Consider the following 25,950-nt stretch of genomic DNA (forward strand, 5'->3'; position numbering starts at 1 on the left):
ATATTAAAAATAAAATGTTAACAAGCCACAATAACATTGACAAATACTGTATGTTTACTTTTACATACCAAATTTGTCACGTAGAGAAAAATTACCCACAAGGTGTTTAAAATTGCTGAAATATGAGCACTTAATATCTTTTATTTCTAAAAAATATAGTTTTTACTTTCAAAATGTTTGTAATATTAAATATTTCATGTGTATTTTTATGTGTAGATTTTACACAACTCATGTTCAAAATCAAATCTTGAATATCTTGTGCGTACATTTGCACAGAATCTGGTTGGAAAATAAACACATTTCAGTAGTAGTTTTACATGCACCTTTTAGAATGTAAGGCGTAAATGTGTAACGGTAAGAGGTACATACATACACACATATGTATATAAGCCATATTATTACTACGAAATAACTTTATGTGCACTTAAGGAAACCTTTAACACTAAGATTTTAGACTTATTCTGGTTCGTTGAAATAATTGAGACAAGATTTCTCAAACGAGAAATAAAAAAAATAAATAACACCGTGTGACAAAAACCAAAAATTTTTAAAACACAATACATTTACAAAGCTAGGAGCCAAATACAGTATAACTGCCTTTTTAATTTTTCTCTCTGACATCAGAAGTTTTTTTAAAGACTTTGAAATTTTTAGGATATGATGGAATAAAAAACTTATTCAAACAATTTGGTGCATTGTAGAGTAACAATAAGGATATCAAATAAAAGGAAAAGTTCTGCAGAAATGGAAAAAAATAAGTTTTTGGTGCACCAGGAAGAATAAGTTTTAAAAATGTCCTTTTAAAACTATATCCTTGAATATGCTTGGAAATTTCCAATATTTATTTTTGAAAAAATATTTGCCAAGGACTAATATGAAATCTACCACATTCCTAGAATTTCGTAGATAAAAATATATTTTACACTTCTCTTTATAAGATATTGATAGTTACAATACACACGAATGAAGATACTGGAATCATTACACTGTACGGCACTCGGCTGGGCTGAGTATTGGACCAAACCAATTTTTTTATAAAGATTGAGTCACAGGTAAAAGTAAGACCTTTGGTAAAAAATTAAATTAAGTTAATTAAACGGTATATAATGTGCTATGAGGGGTCAAAGGTCGGGCATTCGAAAAATTAAAAACTTTATCTTTCAACAAATGTTGAACTGATTTTTAAAACATTGGTACAGTTGTAAACGCAACTAAACCTTCTTTCTTCTGATATGCGTATTTGTATACTTCATATATATCGTATATTCGTATATAAAAATTTGAGAAAAAACATTTAAAAGGAAAGAATCCCTTTTATAATAAAAGAAACTTTAACAAAAAAATTACTAGCCGATTTTGGTATCGTTGTAAAGACGATTAAACTTCACCTCTTCTGGTAAGCATATTTGTATACTTCGTGTATAAGAATTTGAGAAAAACACTTAAAAGCAAAAAATAAATTTTTTATAAAAAAATATTTTAAACAAAAAAATTACGCACTCATTTTTAAAAAATTGTTATCGTCGTAAAGGATACCAGAAAACTTATATTTTCTGAAACCCAAAATTTTTTTATTTATATACACAAAAAAAAATAAAAAAATTTATTAAAAACATTTCTTCCCTTTATATAAAATTCTGCCTCTCTAGGTGAAAGGCTGGCTACACCCTTGTATACAAAACAATGAAAGTATTTAAAGCGTACATAATACGTCCAGCGTGTTCTTATCCATAATAATAATGTTCCATGGTTCCATAATAATGCTACCAGTATCTTCATTTATGTATATTATAACTATCAGTATTTTATATAGAGAAGTGAACACTTTTTGTTTTTATCTAAAACTAATAAAGTTAGAAGGACGAAATTCGGGGATATGGGATAGTTTACATATTAGTTCTTGCATATATTTTTTCAAAAATAAATATTGGAAATTTTCAAGGATATTAAAGGATACACTTTTAAAAGGACATTTTCAAAACTCTGACAAAATTTAATAAAAATTTGTACTAAAATAATGACGCTCTTTACTCAGTATCTCGGAAACTAAAGGAGAAATCCGAAAAATTATAACACCAATCGAAATGTGTATCTTATTTTGAAATATATAACTTATAAATAAATAAAAATCGTCAAATGACGCTTACGAAAGTGTGTAGTATATTGCATTTTATTACATAAAATGGTTTTGTTTTTGCTAATAGTTATATCCATTAGGGCATAACACACTGAATAAATAAATGATAGTTTGGGAACATTTTCTTCATTGACGTCGCCAGCTTCTAACCACTTACATATATATTTCTAACAAAAGGGAGCGTGGGGAATTTAAAAAACTTCAACTTCAAACAAATGTACAGAGTTTTTCTAGCCCTCAAAGGCGCAACTCATTCTTTTCTTTTTATTGCTTGAAAAAAAGGATTGGTTTCCTTCATTGTTTGTATACAAACATATGTACACATGCATATCTTTTGTTTGAAATTTTTCAAAAGGCAGTCAAAAGAATAATTTATTTATTGTAGCTGGTAGCTTGATTTCGTACAAAATGTCATAATGCCGGCAAAAGTCAAATGGCTAACATGGCGACCAAAATCGTTAAGTGAAACTACCTTCTTTTTGGTTTGTATCATACATATGAAATAGTAAGCTTTCTATACACATTAATTTGTTTGTAGAACCTTTCAAGTTTTTTTTTGTAGAAGCCCTTGAACTTTACAAAGTAGAATTTTGGATATTTAAAAATGTATACAAACAATTTTCTACGTAGGAAAAGAAAACTTGTTACTTCACATATATGAGCACCTGGTATTGTGAAATGAAAGTATCGTTTTTTACAAATAAAAACTGGTCATAAAGAGTGACCACGCGAAAATGGACACATATGTATTCTAAAAATGGACAATAGATGTATATGGATAAACCATGGACTGAGTGATGAAAGCTGCTATCATTCGATGATTGTTATGTATGATTATTTCATATTCTGCATATTTTGCCATCTTAAAAAAAAAAAGTAAAGAAGTATAAGTTCGGGCGAAACCGAACTTTATATACCCGACGCAGGTATCAGCAACGTCGTTTCAACTTTCTCTAACCAACATTTGCATGATAATCAGGTGGATTTTTCCCGCTTTGAAACTTTTTCGCTGATATGCTGAACTAGAGTCAATGAAATAATTGAACCAAGTTTGTCAAAAAATGTAACGCATACGCCATGGCAAGCGGATAATTTAGGCATCAGGCAACAGGCCAATGATCAAATGCATGTCTTTTGCCGTTGAGTTTTAAATGCGAGTTTGGTAACAATGCTCTTAAATATAATAACAAAACTCCACACCGATCCCAAGTCTCCTTGATTACTTGCCTACCAGCCTAAGTTTGAAATAAAATCGAAATTTTTTTTTAATATGACTGTTTTAGGACTCACCAAGGACGAAAATTTGTATGACCCTAAAATCCTCACAAAGTAAGCTTTCAAACTAGGGAGGTTATATCAAAGTATTTTCTATCACATATACCTGCAGCAATGCATTTTCAATATGGTCTGGCAGTACTTTAAGACCACAAGAATTGGCAGGTAACCTTGAAATCATTTTCTATACAGTGTAAGTAAAATTCTATCGAAATTTCAAGTGATCTCAATTATATTGAGTAATCGGTTGTTATTGACATATTTAATAGCTAAAACACATGGAACACAAGACCACCACTATTCAGTAGCCAGCCCTGGGGATCTCGATTTATATATTAACAAGCTAAGTTCACAAACAATTTCAATCGATCTGAAGCATGGTAAGTTTATTGGTCATAAGCTCTTCGTTTATTATTTGCGAGCTCTGATTTTAAGTGAAAGAAATTACAACTCAAATAACAAGACTTTTGATAATTTCGTACTTCTAGAGCTAAATACTCATGTACTACATTAAACAGTTTCAAAGGAAGCCTCTTCAATAACGTATTTTTATATTGTTCAATAGATGTGATTTATGTTCAAAGATGAGATATTTCTCTCTCCTAAAGGGCTGTTTGCAGCTCTCAAGAAAAACGAAAAATTCATGTAAAATGACGCACAAAAAATAGAAAAGAAAATTTTTTCAATCAAAAGTTCTTAAATCATATTGAAGCTTGCAAAAAAATGCTAGAATATTTATTTCTTCAATAAAATTTATAGCAAAAGCAACATCATTTTTAACTAACAGAAATAGTGAAAAATATTTCTTGAGAGTTGCAAGCTCAGACAAATACTTTTATTTGAATGTGTTTTTTGTTTTGCTCTGTGAAAAGCCAAATTATAGTGCACTATAGGGACTTTGAAATGACACAAAAAACAGTCAGACACGAAAACTTAATTTTGGGTCGTAGATTACGGTTCCGTATACCGTTTTTCCAGATCATATAATTTTCCCAAGATATTTTCAATAAAATTTTGCATTTCGAATCAAAAAAATTCAAACTCTAACATGGAATATGTTACTCATACGCCATGTACGTGTATGTGCGAGTGCGGCCATGTGCAATGTGGCGTATGAGCAGCATCATTTCCTGCTCCTATTATATTAAATCGATTTTCATCGTCAGCAGCTTGATTTTTTGGTCTGTTCGACTTTAATACAAATGAAAAAATAAAAATTCAAAAGATTTGTTAAAATATGAATTTTTTTCGACCGGACAAAGCTAATAGTTCCTGAAGATGCCTTCAGACTGAAGGCGAGATATCGCCCAAAATAAAATTAAAAAGTAAATAAAGCAGAAAAACATTTAATGTTTTATTTAACATACGGCCTATAGCTCAAAAATAAATTATGAAGTAAAAAATAATATATTTTGACAAATTGATTATATCTGGAAAAATGGTACACAGGTTCACAATCTACGACCCGGCGTTTTTATTTGTGTCATTTCTAAATATGACACATTTCCTACGGTGTTATTGGTAGAGACTTATTTTAGATCTCTGATTTACATGTTGTATTATATTTATTTAAACATGTCAAAAATAATTATGCCTTGTTTTAACGCCAAACCAAAAATTGAACAAATACAGTTTTTTTCAAAATTGGTTACCTGTGCTATGTAGTCCTTCTAGCTTTGTCCATTGTTTTTACGAAGTCGGTGCAGTGCTTGTCATATGCAGGGAAGTTGAAGCTCCGGTGAAAGGATATATATTTGGTATCCATTGGTGAAAACTGGAAGCTGGGACGACCAAGGACACAATGGAAGGCCCTTCTACACTTTGTGTATTATGTAAAAAGGCAAAAATCTAAATTAGCAACCTTTATAAAAAAAAACAAAGGATTTCACTCAGATTTCACCGCCTTCAAGAGCATTAATTTTTTCGAAAGTTTCTATACGTTGGTCACGATTCTGAAGAACATTTCAAGGCTACACGTCTTAAGCATTTTTTTAACTATTTCTGTGCTTCACATTTTCATTGCTTTGCAATTTTATTAGCGACCTTATAAAAACCAATTTTCGCACACCTTTAAACTAGTAAATGTAAGTTATTTGCATAAATATATATATGAAGTTCAGACACGTGCAAGTCTTTTATTACCAATTTTATTTTTTATTCAGTTAAAGTATTAACCTTACGGAATTATATCCGCGCGGTAAGTGTTAGGTCATCAATTTTAGTTTTTACATTTAATTTTTTATTTATAATTGCAGCCGACGTTATTATTGCTGTGACCCCCTTGTCAATCCGTGCTTAGAAAGCTTTAGGCGTTCACACATTTCACGAGTTCAACGCAAGCATAAACATAGAATGCGCTTGCACACAGACACACATACAACCCACTACATTGAGTTGCGGCACAGCTAACTACATATGCAGTACACAGAAATTTTCATTAAAATTTTATTAAAATGCAAAAGTTGTTCCTTGCTGTGCCGCTGCCGGTTACCCATATCTGTTGCTCTTTTTCGTAACACCAACACTAAAAAAAAAAAAAAAAAAAAACGGGTAGCAAAAACTTCAGTCGCGTGCACTGTTTTGTGCTGATGAGTTTAGTTTTCATTCATGCTCATCATCATTACGCGCGAGCGAGCGTGTAGCACTGAAGCCGCGAAGAAATTGTAGCCACTAGCTGGTTTGAAAGCGAGTAATACTATGTCGACTTTGGTGCAATGGGTGCTCATTTGTTGTGTGTGCGTTGCATATTGTTAGGAGCGTGACCCGGCAAACAGATCACGGTACATGAGTTGCTACAGCGATTGCTTCCCGTTGTCGGAACAAAAGCCCTGTGGTGTTTGCCGGCCGGTGTTTGCTAATGTTCCTGTTGATACTGCTGTTGGTGCCGTTCGAGTCAGTGCCGCTGCTTCTGACTGCAATAATAACTTTTCGCCATTATTTGCCACGCCGTTTATGATTTTACTTCTGTACTCGTACACTTGTTCAAATGTACATATATATGTATGTAAATACATATACACATTAGTGTGACACCTAACTTCAAATGCGCTTGAAAATACAAGTGCATACTATGTGCAAGTGAATGTTATTCAAGGCGGCAGAAGGTAGGGAAACACTTTTTTGGCGATGGAAAGCCTCCTTCGCTATAGAAGGCTCAGCTGGATGAGGACATGGCTTCACTTCGTATTTTCAATTGAAGGAGCAAATAATATTGTTCCCTAGTGTGAGTTATATATTAAATAAACAAGTGTGGCTAGCTTGTTTTAGTTAGCTTTCCCTGGCCAGTTTTACATGTAACTTTAATCAACACTCAACGAAACTTATTGGATGGTTGTATGAGTCCTTTATAATATAACAAGCAGCCACATCTCTGAAGCATACTACTAGCTAATATAGAGGGACAATATTCGTTTGCCAAATCGATCCTAGGTTAAAAGAGGGTAATGCAAAATTGGTGAGGAAGAGGATGTTTCTTAGAATCGTTATAAAATAAGAAAACGGCACCGCAAAGTGATTCTTTGTAATAATCCTTAAATCTTAAAATAAGCCTTTGCCTATGCGCTAAAGAAAGGCTTGAAAATGGAAAATCTACATGCCCACATGTCCTCCCAGAAGCAGAAGGACATTACTATTTCTCTTTAGTATTGCGTCTTCAACCTAAAACTGAAACAATTAATGCTCTGGAGCTTAAAAAACTGTGTTTCCCCAGCTTGCCACCTACACTTGAGGTACTTGCACACACTTGTTTTCGCGATTTAAAACTTTAAGATGTATTATATCGGCAGTTCTGTCGATAGCAATTTTCATTGTTCGAACCTAACTCAAAAACCGCTGGATAGATTGTAGTAAAATTTGCGGAGGTTATGCCTTACATATATGGTCCTATGGCCGGAGTCGACTTAATCATAAAAGTCGTATTTATTCACCGATGTTCAAATTCAACATTTAGTCTACCTGAATAATGAAAAATACATTTGCGGACCCAAAAGGTCGCGCTGCATTCGAAATATTTCGAGACCCCGTAGATATATTTGATCTCCTTTGGCCCTATATTTACGTTATACGAGTTTACATTTCAGATGGTTGAATGAATTGAATAATACAAAATAACATAAATATTTGTCTCACGTTCTCATACACCCTAGATACGACTTGCATTCACCTCTGCTTAATGAAATCGCTCAGGACGCCATTATTGCAGCAGTAAGACTCAAAGAAACTAGTTCATGGATAAAAGGAATCTCTGCGTCACATCAAGGCGCCACGGGTGTATCACGAAAAATGATTTGCCATTTAGAAGGCAGCACGAAATCTTGATCAAATGCCTAAAGAAAACAAACGAGTTTTTCTTCTGTGGCAGTCAACCAGCCTCAAAGCTTTACACTCTTACAAAGACAATGTCATTTCCCTTACTGGGGATGTAGATAGCCCAGGTTTATAGAATCAAAACGAACATGCCTGCCGATTTGTTAGTGCGAAAGACTTCTTTACGGCAACGGAAACAGACTGCATTATACCTGCTCAGTTGCAAATGACTTTGGAGGTATCGGTTGTATCATTACATGGCTCCGATCTACGAGAGTTGTGTGGTGAAAACAGTATATGCCTACGGATTGAATAGTAGTCAGATTGGCGATTATTCCAAAGGCCGGCAAAAGCTTATATACCTCTTCGAAGGATTTTATACCAATCAGTCGTACTTCCCTATTGCTCAAAAATATGCATAAAAACCGGATTTCTCACGACTGCCCATCCATCAAAGACAGTTCGGCCGATACAACCCTGCGGCAGATTGTGTAGTCACACATAAAGACTGTACAGTGGGTGCCTACTTCAACATCGGTAGACAGCTCTTAGATCTGTCCTTTCGGGGAGGAATAGTTAGAATCTTAATTAAGCTTGGGATCGAAACCAGCCTTACTAAGATAATAGTTATACCGTATGCTCTACCATGTGGTGTTCTCTCACGCCTTCTTTGAATGGTGGTCGTGCACCTTAGCTGGTCAAAGATGAACGGTATAAGGCGTCCTAAGGTAATATTCTTTCTCTATGAAACCATAGTAAAGCCGATAGGGATTTATGGAGTCCTAGACGGATGGAATGCACTAAAAAAGGATAAGTTAGTCAGAAAAATGGAACGGATACAACAAGCCGCCATCATTTCAGTCAGTAGGATACTACCCTGCCTTAACATAGCAGTCAGCGCCACTGTAAGCACGTAATGTTCTTTGAGGCTTCGTCTTTATTCATTAACATACCACTGAGAAGATAGACTGGCACCAACCCCACTCAAATCCCTGCAAGAGGATCTTTTACACGGATGGGTCAGGAAAGTGATCTTTTACATACCACTTTACAGCTACCTTAAATTTAGACTTTTAGATTACTTGAGTATCTTTTAGAAAGAGATATCTGCAAAAGTTCACTTTCTGATGATATTGCACGGACCCTTGGTATAGTGCTACGGTGAAGATAGGTGTATTCATAGGAAACTGATCAACTGATCAATTTGGATCCACGAAGATCAAGCATCAGGTTTAAATAACACGTAAAGGAATTGCTCTGAAAGCATTATAGAAAGCGTATGCCAACCAAAGTATTTTAGAGCTTTCGTAATCACATACCTAAATACATATGTGTATCTATGTCGCTAAAAATCCTTTGGAATAGATGCAAACGGCTCCAGCGTAAGAATCATCTGTCTTTTGATCATCAGTTTAAATTATGAAAACTTAATATACCCCTAGAATGTGAATTTCATCCTTTGAGTTTGATGGTAGGAAATCTGAATTAAACGAAGCGAAAGTTTATAATTAGAGAAACGACAATTATCTTTCCGAACCACTTGAAAAGTACACTTAATGCGTTCCAGCTCACAAATTACTATAAATTAATCTTCAAAGGAGCTCCCATTTTTTGGTGAGCAGTCCTAATGCACATATATATGTACTTATGCATACACAACACGCTTACATCCAAGTCCCTGGAAGTACTCTTTCAGCTCTTGGAAAGTCTACACATGAGCAGCCAGGAACAAAGTCTGGTCCTGCATGCCCCCACAGTCGATCATTTTCCCCGCCTCTTACTGCACTTTGTTGTTTTCTGTCATAATTTCACTTTTTTATGAAAAAAAGGAAATATAACTCTACAAACTATGTTCCATGCTTCGCTCAAATCGGCACGAGTATTGCGGCTGTCAGTGGTGACTTTTGTTTTTATTGCACTTTCGAAACGGCAAAATCACACGTTACGCTAATCCATCAGGGGTATATATGTATGCAGTATGTGTGTATGTATTTAAACATGCACATTGTTGCATGGCGAGCAGCAATTGCACTTCGCTAATTGAACGACCGAACACTTAATTAGAAACGTCTGTCAGGCAGTGAAATAGAGGCATGCAAGCAAACAGCCACGTCCCCATAGAACTAGCACTCAGTCCCGTAGGGCTTCTAACCTTCAACACCTACATACAATCGTATTCACGCTTATTACTTTGTGCAATAGGATTTCAATGTGCGTTTCGAAATGTTCACATTTTCGAAAGCTGTTTTTTTAAGACATTCAAATTCAAGCTTTTTATTAATTTCTACGATTGCCTTGTGCTTTTTGAAACGTTCAATTGAATGAACTGAACTCAGGGGCGTGAACTATTTTGATGCGCGTTTGTTCTACAAATGTATGTATGTATCTCCAATGACGGGGGAAATTCAGCGACCTTCTCGAGCTTTTTAATAATTATTATAAATGTGCACACATATTTTATAACTAATCTGTGCAATTAACTGGTAAATTTTAATTAATCCGCCGCACATTGAAATGCATAAAATGAACTTGAACCCTTCAATAAATATACAAGTATTACAGGAAATAAATACTTCGTGATGATTTTGGATGTTAGTGCGAGTAAGTATTGCGATACAATGGCTGATATTTACGGTGGCCATATTTATGCCAGAAAAACACGGGACAGAATATCTTATTTGCAGTTATCTAAAAAAGCTGAAAATCTCAAAACTTTTTGGTTAAACATACATGAGTATTTCAATTATACTTTCTACTTACTGCTTTTTCCCGCAGTTAACCACACCTTTGCTTTTTTTATCTATAAATTGCCCTAACGCAATTAAACTAAAATCGTTTGTATTTATCAAATAGATATTAAGGAGGCTCACTTTGCCAAAATTCAAATTGAATCTCTCTTGATATCGAACCATGTATCTATACGTTTAGTACTTCACAACCAAAGTTTTTTATTTTATAAACCGATTTTAAACTTGAATTATTAAAATACTTCCCATATATGAAATTTGTTGGAAGTCTTTTCTTGTGAGAGAAAGCATTTTTTGTGAAGTACATATCGACGACTCCATCCCATACCATGCTAAGTCAACATAGACTTAGTATAGTATGCTTTGGAGGCCTCGATATAGACCTAAAATTTCCTCGATAGTAGTGTAAAAAAGGAAGTCAATAGAAAAACTTAGCCTTATACATAGATGGCACGGTAAATTAAGAACTAAGAAGTACAGGACATTTTGCGACACGTATAAAGTAAATCAATTACGAGACAATTTACTTAAAACAAGTAATTTTTAAGCAAAAACAAAACCGACTTCAATTCTCATATACAAATTTAAGATTATCGTTAATCTTTTCATGATCCGATGATCGGATTCAAACCAAATTAGAATGAACCACCTGTGCGGTAACAACTTTCCTTTAAACAAAGAATTACAGAAATCGGTTAACGTGGTACAAAATTATGCGGTAACATAAATAACAAAAAATATATATGTTCTGACGAAGGAAGGTTATCATTCCTTCTTTTTGTGAATTCAGTTAAAAAGGACGGTCCCGTACAATAAAGGACGGATGGTCACCGTATTCATAGTGCAGTTTTGCATTTGTAAATAGTTAGAAAATAAGTTAGGAAAAAACTATTCCAACTCTTGCTACCCCGCTTTTTGTAGGTGAAATGCTTAAGTAGAGTGGCATTGGACTGGATTTTTAGAATATAGAGTGTTGCAATGGGGTTAGTTTTTATTTCGCGTTTTATCTATCGAAGTCAGTGAGCTCACATCGTTTATAAGCACACATTATGTTAGGTACTCGCCTTATCGCCATATTAGCTGGATTGAGATTGCGATTGGGAAGTAAGCGCAGGCAAATACTTACAGTGGTCGTGCAAGTTGTGGCATTTTTAACATTTATATTTCGGGTTAGTGCAACTCTCTAGCATTGGTGAACAGCTCTGCAGTGACTGCCATAAACTTGACACCTCTGCAAGATGGTATGGTTTTTGGAGTAATAACTTTGTGCCGGTTGTAAGTAATCTTCGGGAGAGGAATTGGTGGTGGTTTAGGGGACTGACGATGATTGGGTATACCCGCACTTATTACATTTATTAAATTGCCTGCCGAGGGACGATCGCTATTAGAAAACCAGTTTTTTATGTTGAACCCAGGCTCTGCGGAATGGTAGCGCGCACTGCTAACCACTACACCGCAGCTAAAAAATCAATCGAAACCCAAACCCAATACATGAAAATTATTATACTCTGCTCTCTAGTTTCGCGTTATGCTTCGACAAAAAAAATATTTTTAAAGAAAATGTAAAACAGTTCAAATAAGAACAATTTATTTTTAAACTTCTTAAGTAAAAATAAAAAATATAACAAGATATCATTTGTTTTTCATTTCGCTTTGACAATAGACCATTAAAGAAAATTTAATAATATTTTAACAATGGGCAATAACAACCCATGGTAAGCATAACAGTTTTAAAATACATATATGCCGTGGAACTGATTGTTCGGTACGAGTGAATCGATGATTTTGGAATAATTCATTGCGAAGTGCGTAAGTTGTTACACCGAGCAACGTGTGAAGGCTATGTTAGAGATGCAGTCACCAATCCGTGTGCACAGCGATTCATTTCGACCAGGGTACGAAAATAAATCGTACAAAACAATTCCCATTTGCTTGTCGATTATCATATCATTTGTGGTTTTGCACTGTTTTGGACATAGTCAAAAACAATTTGTAAGATTCACTGTCTTTTTCTCCAGCGAGAAGCGTTTCGCTACCTAAATATGAAAAGGTGCCAAGTCCATTTTTTTTGCAAAATTTAGTTTTTGAAGGTAATACGAAACTACATCGAATTTTCATCATAACTTGACACCTTTTCACCCTTAGGTGACGGTTTGTTTTCGTTTGTAACAACTGTACCATCGGGTACGTTATATCTGTATTCATATGGAATATGTCGACAGGCTGGCTTTAGTATAATTCGGCATTCCCTTTATTCTTTAAACGACAAGGAATTTATAGATGATACTTAACAAGAATATTGACCTGCTAGTATCGGAACTATTTCTGTACGTTTATTTGCCAAAAGTTCTTCAACGGCTCGGCCTTTGCCGACGTGGGTTTCCATTTATCCAAGGTAGGTTGGTATTGAAAATGAGAGAAATCGGACTGTAACCCGTACAGAGACAATTTATGTATCACATTGAAGTGCTCGATCTGAAACTGGGGTTAGATTTAAGAATCATTAGACCGCTTTTGATATTTGTTTCCCACGAATGCATTAACATTTTCAATTTCTAACAACAATAATTTTGAACAATTTCATTTCTTTATTTTTAACTTTATATAATTTTGAAATGCTGGAAAACTGAAAAACAAAAATCTTGGCGTACGAACTGAGGAAACGGTAAAGTATTTTTAATTCTCGATAAATATGCGCTTCAGATAATCTGATTATTTCAGTTTTCTCTTGCGGGTTAGAGAGGGGCGAGAATTCTCGGAAGACTGACAAATTAAGATGGGTAAGTGCCAAAAGAAATTATTTTGCGAAATTTAGTCGCTTGGGTATTTGAACCCCAGCCTGGTATAATTAATCAAAACCACTGGAACGATCAATTTCGTATCCAAAAAATAACCACTGTACGATAGTTAATAAAGAAATGGTTAATATTTTGCCCGAAGAAGAAATGGCGTCGATATCTACTGTCGTTTCTGAATATCTACCGGAGTAAGTAGGAGTAGGGGAGTTGCACCTCATGACTTGATACTAAAAGTTGGAGCACTTGTTATGTACATATGAATTTTCGCGCTTAATAGTTAAAGAACTGCTATATAATTGTTTGGATGCCCAACACAAATATGTACTACAAAAGGTTAGTTAGTGGACTTTAACATGTGATTCACAGGGCAAACGAATTTTACTACCCCATTTAAATTAACATCCCGGCGAATCAACACGTCCTTTTGTATTTAAACTTCGCCAATTCAAAATTATTATAGCGTTCACAATAACAGCTATATTTACGTATTGCAAAAGTACCAAAGTTAAAGTTAACTACCAAAAGCAATGCATTCGGTTTTTAGAATAAAGAAATATGCAGATTTTTTGGAACACGGAGCAGCCCGATTTTCGGAGACTATTAGTAGTATAGTTTGTTTTCGTACTTTGATCTAAATATGTAGACATATCTTTGACAAATGAACTTCATTTGTTACATATTTTTTACCAGACTTATGAACACAATTGCAGCTCATGACAAAGGGGTATTGGTTAATTACATATATAATGGAAAGTGTTCAGCTTGGAAAAAACTATTTTAGGTGTATCAAACATTTTGAACAAAAAAGGCCCTGTGTTAACGTTGTCAAATGTTTATTTTCTTTTCGCAGTGGTTTCATATAAAAGAAAACGTAATAAGTTTAGCATACATAGTTCCTGCGATATGCCGTGGAAATCACTGAACTTCCGGTAGGTGCCATGCCTGATATTTAATATTTGCAATTTAATTCAGTAACCTGGCATTGATGAAACTAGGAGTTTTAAAACCCTTGGAGAGGTTTTGTAAATTAGAACGTCGTTTAATTTCGATAAGCAGAGATAACTTGATAAAATTATATAACCTTGAAATTTCGATAACTCTATATGTTGCGAAAACATTAATAGTAATACGAACCTTGTTATAAAATTCAGGTTAAGTTTAAAACCGCGTGTCTTTCCTTTAAGTTCAGAATTCAAGAGAGAGTTTTTATTACAAAAAGCAATGTTCAGTTTTACATTACAGGGTTGCTAAGCGTAAAAACAATTCAATGTTCACTACAACATTACAGAGCTGCAAAAGTCAGTAAGAAAGTAAAATACTATGCAATAATATTGAACATTCTCCGGCAGCAAAAACGAAGTTTTTAAGGTTCATCATGTCAGCGAGAAACAAGCTGGCTAAGTTACAAAACATCGGCAGTGGTGTCAGTGTTATCATTGATAAACAAATTTTAGAAATCGGCCGCTTCACAAGTTTGCCATTACAGAAAAGCGTAACGACCCTTACTAGACCATCTGCACCGGGATGTATCTCATGCACTCTCGCCAACGGCCAATAGCCAGGAGCGCTACGCTCATGTTGCAGCAAAACGATGTCGTTGACGCGAAGATTTTTTTGAACTTGTGTCCACTTGGTGCGAGTTTGTAGAGTGTGTAAGTATTCGTTAGCCCATCGATGCCAGAAATGTTGCTTTAGGCGCTCAACTAGTTTCCAGCGGGTCAGGTGGTCGATATTAGAGTCAAGCAGGCTCTCCTCTGAGACGCAAGTTGTGGGTTCACCTACAAGAAAGTGTGCAGGTGTCAACGCTTGATGATCAGTGGGATATGCTGACAATGGGCAGAGCGGCCGAGAATTCAAGCAACTTTCAATTTGTGCAAGAAGCGTACTGAGTTCTTCAAAAGTAAGCACCCGATCTCGCATTATTCGTCTTAGATGATGTTTAGTCGACTTAACCGCCGCTTCCCATAAGCCTCCGAAATTTGGTGAAGCGGGCGGAATGAAGTGCCATGTCGTACCTTCATTTGCAAGTGCGGCAGCAAGATGTTCGGGGAGCGAAAGGAAATCTTTAGCTCTTTGTTAGCCCCTACGAACGTAGTACCGCAATCAGAGTATAAATCGCTGCATCGACCCCTCCTTGATATAAAGCGACGAAATGCGGCGATAAAGGCGTCAGTATTTAAGCTTGAAACTACTTCAAGGTGTATGGCCTTCGTGCACATGCAAATGAACAGACAGATATAGCCCTTTGTGGTTGCCGCTTTGCGAAGTAGTGAAAGCTTTAGTGTTATGGGACCAGCGTAGTCGAGTCCACTGTGCTGAAACGGTTTAGTTGGTTGAAGACGAACTGCAGGTAAATTTCCCATTTGCTGCTGATGCACCTTCGCTGTGTATTTGAAACAGATTACGCATTTACGGAGCACGGATTTTGCTGAGCTGCGCGCTGATAGAATCCAGTAACGTTGAGAGACAAACGAAAGCATCTGCTGAACGCCGCCATGTAGAGTTTGGTGATGAGCGTCTCCGACCCTTAGCAAGTTATCACCATCCAGAAAAGGAGCTAATTGAAGAATTTTACTCTTTTTGTTAAGAGCTTGCTTATTTTCCAAACAGTGTATCTCTTGGGTAAAGTCAATGCGCTGTACCTGCTTGATTATTATAGCGAGTGCGTGTTTAATCTCGCGTGATTTTAGAAAGCCCGTCTCACATAAATTGTTCTCTATTTTGTGTTGCTGCAGCGCTGCTCTTAAGTTATAATAAAAGCGTAGAATATACGCGGTGACGCGCACAAGCCGAGAGAGCGAAGAGAATTTACAAATAAAATCGGGGTCTTCCATAGAGTTTTCAGCTAACGTAGTTACGTGAGAAGCGATATATGATTTTCGCTCTTCTAAACAAGTTTCGAAAGTTAAGTTCTCGTGTGGCCAGTTCGATATTGGCCCAGTAAGCCAAGTCGGCCCAAACCACCACAAAGTATGTGCCTTAAGCTCTTTTGGAGTCAGACCGCGTGTTAAGCAGTCCGCTGGATTCTCGCTTGTACGCACGTGCCTCCACTGACTTACATCAGATATGCGCTGAATCTCAGCTACGCGATTGGCGATGTACACGGACCAGCGCGTGGAATGGCATCGTATCCAACTCAAAACCACTGTGCTGTCGGTCCAATAGAAAACAGGTGCATCCGCGTGGAAGTAGGTTTTCACTTTCGCCATGAGTTTACCCAGTAACGCCGCCGCACATAATTCCAGTCTCGGAATTGACACAGTTTTGAGCGGTGTTACCTTAGTTTTTGACTGAATAAGTGATGCGGAAATAGTTGAGTTGTTATAGACTACCGCATATACAACTGCCCCATAGGCAGCCTGTGAGGCGTCACTGAAACCATGCAACTCAATTTTGTTAAATTTGTTGCATCCAAACCACCTTGGAATCTTTATGCTTTCGAGTTCATGCAGAGAATCTCGATACTGCAACCATTCAGCATTTAATTTAGTTGGAAGTGGGTCATTCCAATCTAGTCCCTCCATCCATAACCTTTGGAACATGATTTTAGCGATAATTGTGGTAGGCGCCAGCCAACCAAGTGGGTCGAATAATTTGGCCGCATCAGAGAGCATACTCCTCTTAGTTATTGCGGAAGCAAAACTAAAGTTGATTTTGAAAGAGAATTCATCTTCGTTCGTGTCCCAAAAAAGACCAAGGGCTTTTACGAGGTTCTCTGCCTTAAGTTCAATCCAATTGGCGTTCTCTTTATTCTCAGGTGGAATTGTTTGTATCAACACGGCAGAATTTGAGTTCCACTTTCTAAGATTAAATCCGCCACTAGATGACAGCCTGCTGAGTTGTTGTTGTAGCTCGATTGCTTCCGCGTTCGTGTCTGCACCTGATATAATATCGTCAACGTAGGTATCATTTAAGTACACTTGGCTTGCGAGAGGATAATTTGTTTGCTCATCAGTGGCTAGTTGGCGTAGAACACGAATCGCTAAATACGGAGCAGAAGTTGTCCCATAAGTGACAGTGCAAAGTTTATATATTTTAATTCGCTTTGTAGAATCCTCTCGACAGAGAATGCACTGATAATTTTGATGTTCCTTACAAACGTTGATTTGCCTAAACATTTTTTCTAAATCGGCTGTAAAAGCTACTTTGTGACTTCTCCATCGAGAAATAATACTTGACAAATCACTTTGCAATGCCGGCCCTGCAGCAAGTTCATCATTGAGAGAAGGGTGAGGGGGACAACGATTCCCACCGTCGAATACAACGCGCAATTTGGTGGTGCTGCTGCATTGCCGTAAGACACCATGATGACAAAAGAAATATGAATTTTCTTGCAGATCTTCTGGATAAAAGCCGACTTCTTGCATGTGACCTAAGCTTAGATATTCTGCCATAAAATCTTTGTAAAGCTTTGCAAAGTTAGGTTGATTTTTGAATCGCATTTCTAGCTGCTTAAGTCTTTTAACAGCGTTAAAGTCGGTGCCACTAAATGCTGGGAGCTTACCCTGTGCAAATAGGGTTTTAAAAGGTAAGTGAACCGTATACCGGCCGCATTTATCCCGCTTGTAGGTTTGCAAAAAGTGGTTTTCGCAGGCTGTCTCTTCGGAAGAGAGCTGGCGCTCTTCGTGCAGTTCCTCCTGTTCCCAAAATAAACGAAGCTGATCATCTAGAGTACATAAATTTGTATGCAAAATTTGTTGTGAAGGAGTTGTAGTAGATGGACCAGAAATCATCCATCCAAAATGAGTTTCTTGTAGGAAAATGCCACGTTCGTACTTTTTCATGCCAGAGAGTAAGATATCGCCATATACATCTCCGCCTAAAACTAGGTCGATATTGACGGGCAAAGCAAAGGTTGGATCAGCAAGAAAAATGCCGGATAAATTTGGCATACCGCGCAAGTGATAAGGCGATGGTTTGTATGATGTCAATTTCGGCAAAATAAACGCGGTGCAGTCCATTTTAAAGTCTTTTTATATTGTGAGCGCAAGCATAGAGTTAGAGACCTTTTAGCAATTAAAGCATTTGCTCCACCAATGCCAGCTACAATAACATTGGTATTTCGTTTTGGCAAGTTGAGCAACTGAGCGGCGTCCTCTGTTATGAATGAGGCTTGAGCGCCTTGATCAACGAGTGCTTTCAAGTGAAATTGTCGCTCAGGTGTTTCAATAATCACCCGTACCGTAGCGAGTAAGACTTGAGCGTTAGTAGTCGCAGAGTGCACTTCTGCATTCATAATTTGAGCAGTAGTTGTGAGATTTGCAGAAAGTTTGTGTTCGTCATTTTTATTGTTGCGAAGAGCGAATGCATTGTGAATAACAGTGTGGTGCGGCTGCTTACAGGCCTGGCAGCGGGAATTTCTTTCGCACTCACTGTATGTATGACCCTTACCTAAACAGTTTAGGCATAGCCTATGTTGTAGGACAAAGCTCTGCTTTTCAGCAGCAGGTAGTGCAGAAAATTTAAAACATTTGTACAAGAGATATTGTTTTTGACAACAGGGACAGCTATAATTTGACGATGCTGAACTGGCGGTAGTAGTAGCTGCATTAGCATGTAATTGTCTGCGAGCAGGTTTGTGTTGTTTTTGTTTGTCGCTGTACGAGCGGTTCACAACCTTTTTTGATGTGTCCTCTTCTTCGATAAATTCAAGGGCTCGATAAGTAGTTTCGAGAAACTTAAGGAAAGTTTGTACTGGAGGAATTTCACTGCGACCATTTAGATATTGCTCCCATTCTTTTCTAATTTGTCTGTCAAGCTTTTGAGTGAGCAAGAAAATTAGCATGGGATCCCAACTAGAGGTGTCTATTTCTAAAGTTTTCAGTAGAGCAAGGCTGTTGCGAGTGAGGTCGAGCAGCAGTTTTACGCTTTGTAAACCACCATCGGTATTTTGTGCATTGACGAGCCTTTTTAAAATTTGATCCACTAGTTTTCTTTTGTTGTGAAACCTACTTACCAAGGCAGCCCAGGCAGTTTCATAGCTGGCATCCGTAGCTGGAAGTTCTTCCACCATTTCTTTAGGTGTGCCGATGCAAGATCCCTTTAGATAAAAATATTTTTGTACCGGTGTTAAGGCGTCGTTATTATGTACCAGCGATAGAAACATATCCACTCCAAATAGTCTCCAGAAAACTTAGGCAAGTCGATTTTTGGCAGTCGTGCAGAAGCAGCGGTAGTGTCATTCCGTGTAGTGGCCATAGCGAAGGTGCTTGCGTGCGCGAGCGGCGACGGCCATGGCGCGAGGTCATTTTGTCGATCAAGTAAGGTAGACTTAAAGGCGATATATAAATCGTAGCAGGTATAGAAAACTTCCTCCTTCAGATAAGGAATGTCGTCCTCGTCAAGCGATGCGTTGCGAATAAGAGTGTAGATTTGTTCATGGCCGCGCTTAAAGTCCTGGAAGATAGTATCAATCTCCGCGAGAAGACTCTGAACATAACCTCTCGAGATCTCAGACGATTGCTTAGACTCGAAGTTAGTCTGGATTCGAGTGAGATGGGTTTGAATTCGGCGCTGCTCCTCAATTGCGCCGCTAAGGGACTCCATTTCTTTAAATATGCGATATTACGCGACTTCAAGCGTGCAGAAGGAAAAATTGGTTATTAAGCTAAGCGTAGAAATTTCTTGTGGTCGCTTGTATTTGCTTCCCTCCCGGGTTTCGGCACCAATTTAATGTTGCGAAATCATTAATAGTAATACGAACCTTGTTATAAAATTCAGGTTAAGTTTAAAACCGCGTGTCTTTCCTTTAAGTTCAGAATTCAAGAGAGAGTTTTTATTACAAAAAGCAATGTTCAGTTTTACATTACAGGGTTGCTAAGCGTAAAAACAATTCAATGTTCACTACAACATTACAGAGCTGCAAAAGTCAGTAAGAAAGTAAAATACTATGCAATAATATTGAACACTATATAATTTGAAAATTTTAAAAACATGTAATGACATGTCATGCATATGATATCATATCATCTGATGTCATATCATGTGATGTGATGTCATGTGATGCTATATCATATCATATCATTTAACGTGATATGATAACATGTAATGTGATCACGTCATGTGCCGATTATTATGTCGATAACACTATCGATAACTGTGCCGATAAATATACCCATAACAATATGGATAAACATATCGAAAAATATAACGATTGCAAAATCGATTAATTTATTGATAACAGTATCGATAATTATACCAATAACAATATCGATTATTTTATCGATAACAATATCGATTATTATATGACAGTATCGATTATTAATACCATAGCAATATAGATTACGATATCGATAACATTATCTATCTTCATCCTCAACTTTTTTATACCCGAGCGCACTTGTGCACAAGGGTATTATAACTTTGTTCACATAACGGTTGTTTGTAACAGGCAAAACGAAAAGAGAAATCGATTAAGCGGTGACTGTCTGTCCGTCCGTCCGTCCGTCTATCCGTCCGTCGGTGCACACGATAACTCGAGTAAAAATTGAGATATCTTAACGAAACTTGGTATGTGAACTTCTTTCCGGCGTAGGACGGATGGTATTGAAAATGGGCAATGAAATTTTAGTAACTACTGAAGATTATTCACTAAAAATTAATGTTTACAACAATTTTTTAGACAGAAACTAAGAATATTATAAATTTTTGGAAAATGGGCGTAGCCACGCCCACTTTTGGTTACATGTGTATATCTTGGTAACCGCTGCACCAATTTCTTCCAAACTTGGCACAGTTGTTAGTCTTGCTACGGCATACTAAATGGCCAAAAATTTTTAAAATTGGACAATAACCACGCCTACCTCCTATATAACAGTAATTTGGAGAAATACGAAATCTTGGATAAATCAATAAATATTAAAGCTAATTTTCTCAAAATTGATGCTTGCAACAATTCTTTACCAGGAAATACGTTTATGATAAAGTTTTGGAAAATGGGCGTGGCACCGCCCACTTATGATCACATATATGTATCTCGGTAACCGTTCTATCAATTTGTACCAAGCTCGGTATGGTTATTGTGCTTGCTACATAAAAGAAAACCGTTGAAAATTGTTGAAATCGGACTAAAATTACGGCCGCTTTTCATATAACGGTAAAATTTAGAAATGCTTGAAACTGCAATATTTCGAAATTTAAGGACGCTAATTTACTCAAAATTGATACACCCCGGCTTAACATCTAGCGGTAGGTTTCGGAAAGGTGAAAATCATATACTTAGTACCTGCGCCGGGTATTTAATGTTCGGCTCCGCTCGAACTTATACTTTCTTACTTGTTGATATTTACCTTTATTTTTGCGTATTCCCCTTCACCCTTACCGTAAGTTTTTAAATTTATCTCAATCTTCGGTTTTGCCTTTATCTTTAGGCATCTTACATTTTTTTATTTTTACCTTTGCCATATATGTACGTACTAACCTTTACTTCCATTCTTGTATTAGGCTTAATCTAAATCCGCTTATTAGCACATTTTTGTTAAATTAATACCATGTGCACGCAATCAGAAACACGTGCTTACGTTGCAATCATTTCCGTCCCAATCATTTCCGTGGGCATCATTGTCATGTGCATCATTTCCGTTGAATTTGCCAATTTAAAGCGCAGTTACCCACGGACGTAAAACGGAGAACATGTCAGCTGACATGATCTATCTTATACCATGTTCTGACCGACATCGAAAACATGGTTTCGTTGCCAAAACTAGTTTTCGACCTAAAACATGTGTTTTCGTCCATGTAAAATCTGTCAAACGAGAACCAGTTTTCGCTGAAAACTACTTGAAAACTCACGTTCCACTCGTTCCAATCGGTGTCTTCACTAGTTTTTTTCGATTATTTATCGAAGTGGAAGTCATATTTTATCATCTTTAATAAGCTATTTCGTATTTATTGTTAATTGGCTGGCCAAAGTAAAATAAGAATGAACGTAAGAGGTTGCTAATGAAAAGAGAATAAGGGAAAAGCACTTTGGTATTGTTTTTGTGTAGCAAAACTGCAATGAAAGGATGGAAGAAATGTCAACGAAAACACTAACAGCCGGTGTGAACAGCCTTCAGCCCACAATTCCAAAACTCGTTTTCAAAGTGTTTTCGTTGTCGGCCAGAACAGGTATTATCTGCGTGTTAACAAAAACTCACAACCACATGACCATGACGTAAACGTTGCTTCTCTCTTTTTCTACCAACAGCAAACTTGATATGTTTCTACGTACTTCTACGCTACGTTACGTACACGTTCCGTCGTCTTCATCAAAAATAAATCGATCAGCCGGATTTGTCAACTTGGTTGCGGTTGCTCAGAGCATGCACGTAACCACCAGCTTAGTGCAGAGTACATGCTGCGCTCGCAACTTGCTGTAATATTATTCTTTATTGCATAAACCGGTGTATGCACACCCATCAATCATTACACTATGCGACAGTCAAAATCGGGATGGGATGAAACCAACGGGAAATGTTATATCGGTCAAAAACAAGTTATATCGAGATATATCGATTTGAAGTTAGTAACTATCATATAGGGTAAATTGTCACCTTTGGTGGAGATACCTTCCCTTAATTGTGAATAAAAGCGAAACGCGTCCATCGATTTTCATGATCTATGTCTCATTTTGCTTAAAGGTTATGTGACTTTGCGTGAACGTAATACGACTTGCCTTTTTTCCGTTTTGGATTTTTTATGAATTTAAAAAATAAAAAAATTTAATATTTTAGGCAAAAAATATTTTTTTTCTTCATACATTTATTTTTACCGGCAAAACTGTTGATTATATAGAAAAACATTATATGAACAGATTAAAGGAATTGTAATTTTTAATTTTTTTTAATTTGTTTGAGCAAAATAGGACTAGTGGTTCTCGAGTTATGTCAAAAAAAAGACCACCAAAGGTGACAATTTCCCCTAAATCGATATATCTCGATTCCTAGACGTTACCCAGCGAAACGCCGGGACACGTATAACTTCTTTTTTACCGATATAACTTTCCCCGGTAGTTTGAACCCTTCCCGATCACTGACCCCTACCATTTGTCTCACAGTGTTATCAATCGCAACAAGCAGTTAAATTTCCCTCTCTGAATTTTGAGTTAGCTCACTTTAGATATAGGTGTGCGATATGTCAGATGCCATTAATTGAAATTTTTTTCTGACTGTACGGTACTGATTAAATAAATCTCTATAGCAAATTTCAAATACTTTCAGATATTTGCTGCGTCAATATTATACATTTATGAGTGAGACAACGGCAAGTTTTCCAATAACTCCGACTTTTCTCAATAACTCACATTTTCCTCCAAGGGTATTGAATAGGTTTTATATACATAAATCCAGACAGCAGAATTCTTTATTGTAAAACATAGTAGGGGTATTCATCTAAGTATACCCGTAAAGGCCTCGTAGCCACGTAATCCTCGTAAACTCACTTAATTTTGTAAGGAAAACCGGTTCATTTACAAGATTTACGCGTTTACGAGGAATTTAAACATTTAGATCAATACCGATAATATATGTACGTATTTTTATTTGTATTTGTTTAAAATATAACAAAGTTGAGCTCTTCTGAAAATTAATTTTTAAACCCCACCGATAATTAGTATGCCTTGGACAAGTGTATTTTTATTTTCTCGTCCATAATAAACGCATTTCTTAGTATCTGGGATTCATATAATTTCACTCAGAAGCTGACTTCAGTCCTTTTCTTATTATTTTATTCGTTTGCTTCATTATTTTTGGCAGACAGGCTGACAGTACCTCCATCAAAAGTATCATCACATATGTACGTATACCTCCCCTCAACCCTATCGCAAACCGCTCACTTGGGGCGAATAAAAGAAAAACCATAAAACCTAATTGAAAAGCCATCAACGCTTACGTGTGGGTAACACTCACTTTAACTGACAAACAAACTCCCAAAGGAAATGTTTGACGTCAATATTTTTTTATTTTTTTTAACACACTCCTGCGAACAAACACAAATTAAAGACTAGCAAAGGACGCTGGGGGCAAGAATGTAGTCATACATATTTACACATAAACAAGCATTAAAAATATGCAGGCAATATTTGTAATGGATGTGTAGACCCTGCAAAAAATGGGACTAATCCGGGACGACTCCGGGAGCAATCGCAAAGGAACATGCGACTAATACCACTTTTGATCTCTTTATATGGAATGAACTGTTCGCATTTGTTCGAGCATGTCCTATGAAGAGACTAATTGTTCACCTTTATACCCGAAAGGGTATAAAAAGCGACTAGTCACTTCAAAAAAATAAAAATAAAAATTTGCGCCAGCTGAGATTCGAACCAGGTTTCTCAGTTTGGTTAGGCGAATACTCTCTCTGTGTGCCAACGCCGCACATGAAATTTCATTGACTAAGTGCGTACATATCATTAAATAGTGAATAGTACCCGTTAGAGATGAGTTGGGGACTAATTGATCTCCAATTATACCCACAAGGGATGAGTCGAGACTAATTGACCTCCATTAGTACCCGTATGAGACTAGTTGCGACTAATTAATGCCCAATCGTACCCGATTGAGAGTAATCTCGGAATACTCTCTTTAGAGATTAGTCGCACAATTTTTTGCAGGGGACCTCGCACGTATGTACATACATATGTAAATGTGTATTGCGCAAACCGTCACTCAACCGGCCGGAAAAGTCCCTAAACCAAGAAAAGCATTCACACAAACATAAAAAAAACGTATTTGCAAGAATGTGGATCGGCCGTCAACACTCAGCCATCATCGCTCAAACAAACATTATTACCGCTTTTATTAAGCAACAAATGCCTGTCTACCACATTTTGCCACTTCAACCGTCAATGGAGGGTTAAGGCGTTTGCTCTCTGTTATACTCGTATGTACGACGCAAACAAATTGATAAAAAGGCTTGGTGATAGCAGAAAGGCATTGCAAAAAAGGGCAAACATATTATTGGAAATGGAGAAAAAAGATGTATATAAAATGTATGTATGTATGTACTTACGTAAATGTAAAATTATGGATGTCACAATGCTCGACAACATTCTTACAAAATGTGGATAAAGGCTCATAAATATCCGGCTGTCATGTGGGTCCAGCTCTATTAGCTCTAAAAATGTAAAGTGCCTTTACATGCACATATTTACTGAAGCCAACATGCGTTTGTATGAGTCCCTCATTCATACGTATGTATTAGGGCGCGTCAATTTTTTTTTCGACATCGTTCCTAGCAGATTCGGATTCTGCATAGAATTCTAAGAAAAAAAGCCCTTCTAAAGCTCTAAAATCAATTTCGAGCCTGCGCAATTTTAAAAGAAAATATCTTTAATTAATACTAAGTCAATAATCAGATTAATATTTACTAAAGTGTTGATAATGTTTTTTTTTTTGTAATATAGAGTTATGCTCCGGAGTTTTGTGCTATGAAAAATTCATTTCTGATATCTATTTTTTATTTAAAGAACCGCAAGAGGGCGCTTCAAAGCAAATCTACTATATACTTGTGGAAGTATGTATGTATGTATGTGCCAGGTTGCAGCCAAAACGGATGGACAGAATCGAATAAAATTTTGCCAAAGTATTTCCATGACTCCTGGACCTATAATAGGGGAAAAAAATTGGAACTCGCCAAGGGGGATGGGGGATACCTCCCATAGTGAAAATTTTTAATCAGCTCTAACTTCGGAATTATAGTCACATTAACT

The 25,950-nt window shown here is 36.6% G+C and overlaps 2 protein-coding genes across 2 annotated transcripts in view; both read right to left on the minus strand.

Annotated features, from left to right (window-relative positions):
• Nucleotides 1-25,950, minus strand: part of LOC118746549 (transcription initiation factor TFIID subunit 11-like) — a gene marked incomplete in the record, with an annotated part of 121,739 nt that overhangs the window by 61,628 nt on the left and 34,161 nt on the right.
• Nucleotides 15,191-18,154, minus strand: LOC118746550. The gene has a single exon (XM_036480395.1). The coding sequence runs from the start codon at nucleotides 18,152-18,154 to the stop codon at nucleotides 15,191-15,193; it is 2,964 nt and encodes a 987-aa protein (XP_036336288.1).

The sequence above is a fragment of the Rhagoletis pomonella genome, unplaced genomic scaffold, assembly GCF_013731165.1.
Source record: "Rhagoletis pomonella isolate Grant_MI unplaced genomic scaffold, Rhpom_1.0 Rhpom_scaffold_00010, whole genome shotgun sequence".
Lineage (NCBI taxonomy): Eukaryota > Metazoa > Arthropoda > Insecta > Diptera > Tephritidae > Rhagoletis > Rhagoletis pomonella.

Bases quoted from the DNA above. Each gene is read 5' to 3' on its own strand.
- LOC118746550 (XM_036480395.1), bottom strand. From the start codon at position 18,154: ATGCCAAATTTATCCGGCATTTTTCTTGCTGATCCAACCTTTGCTTTG.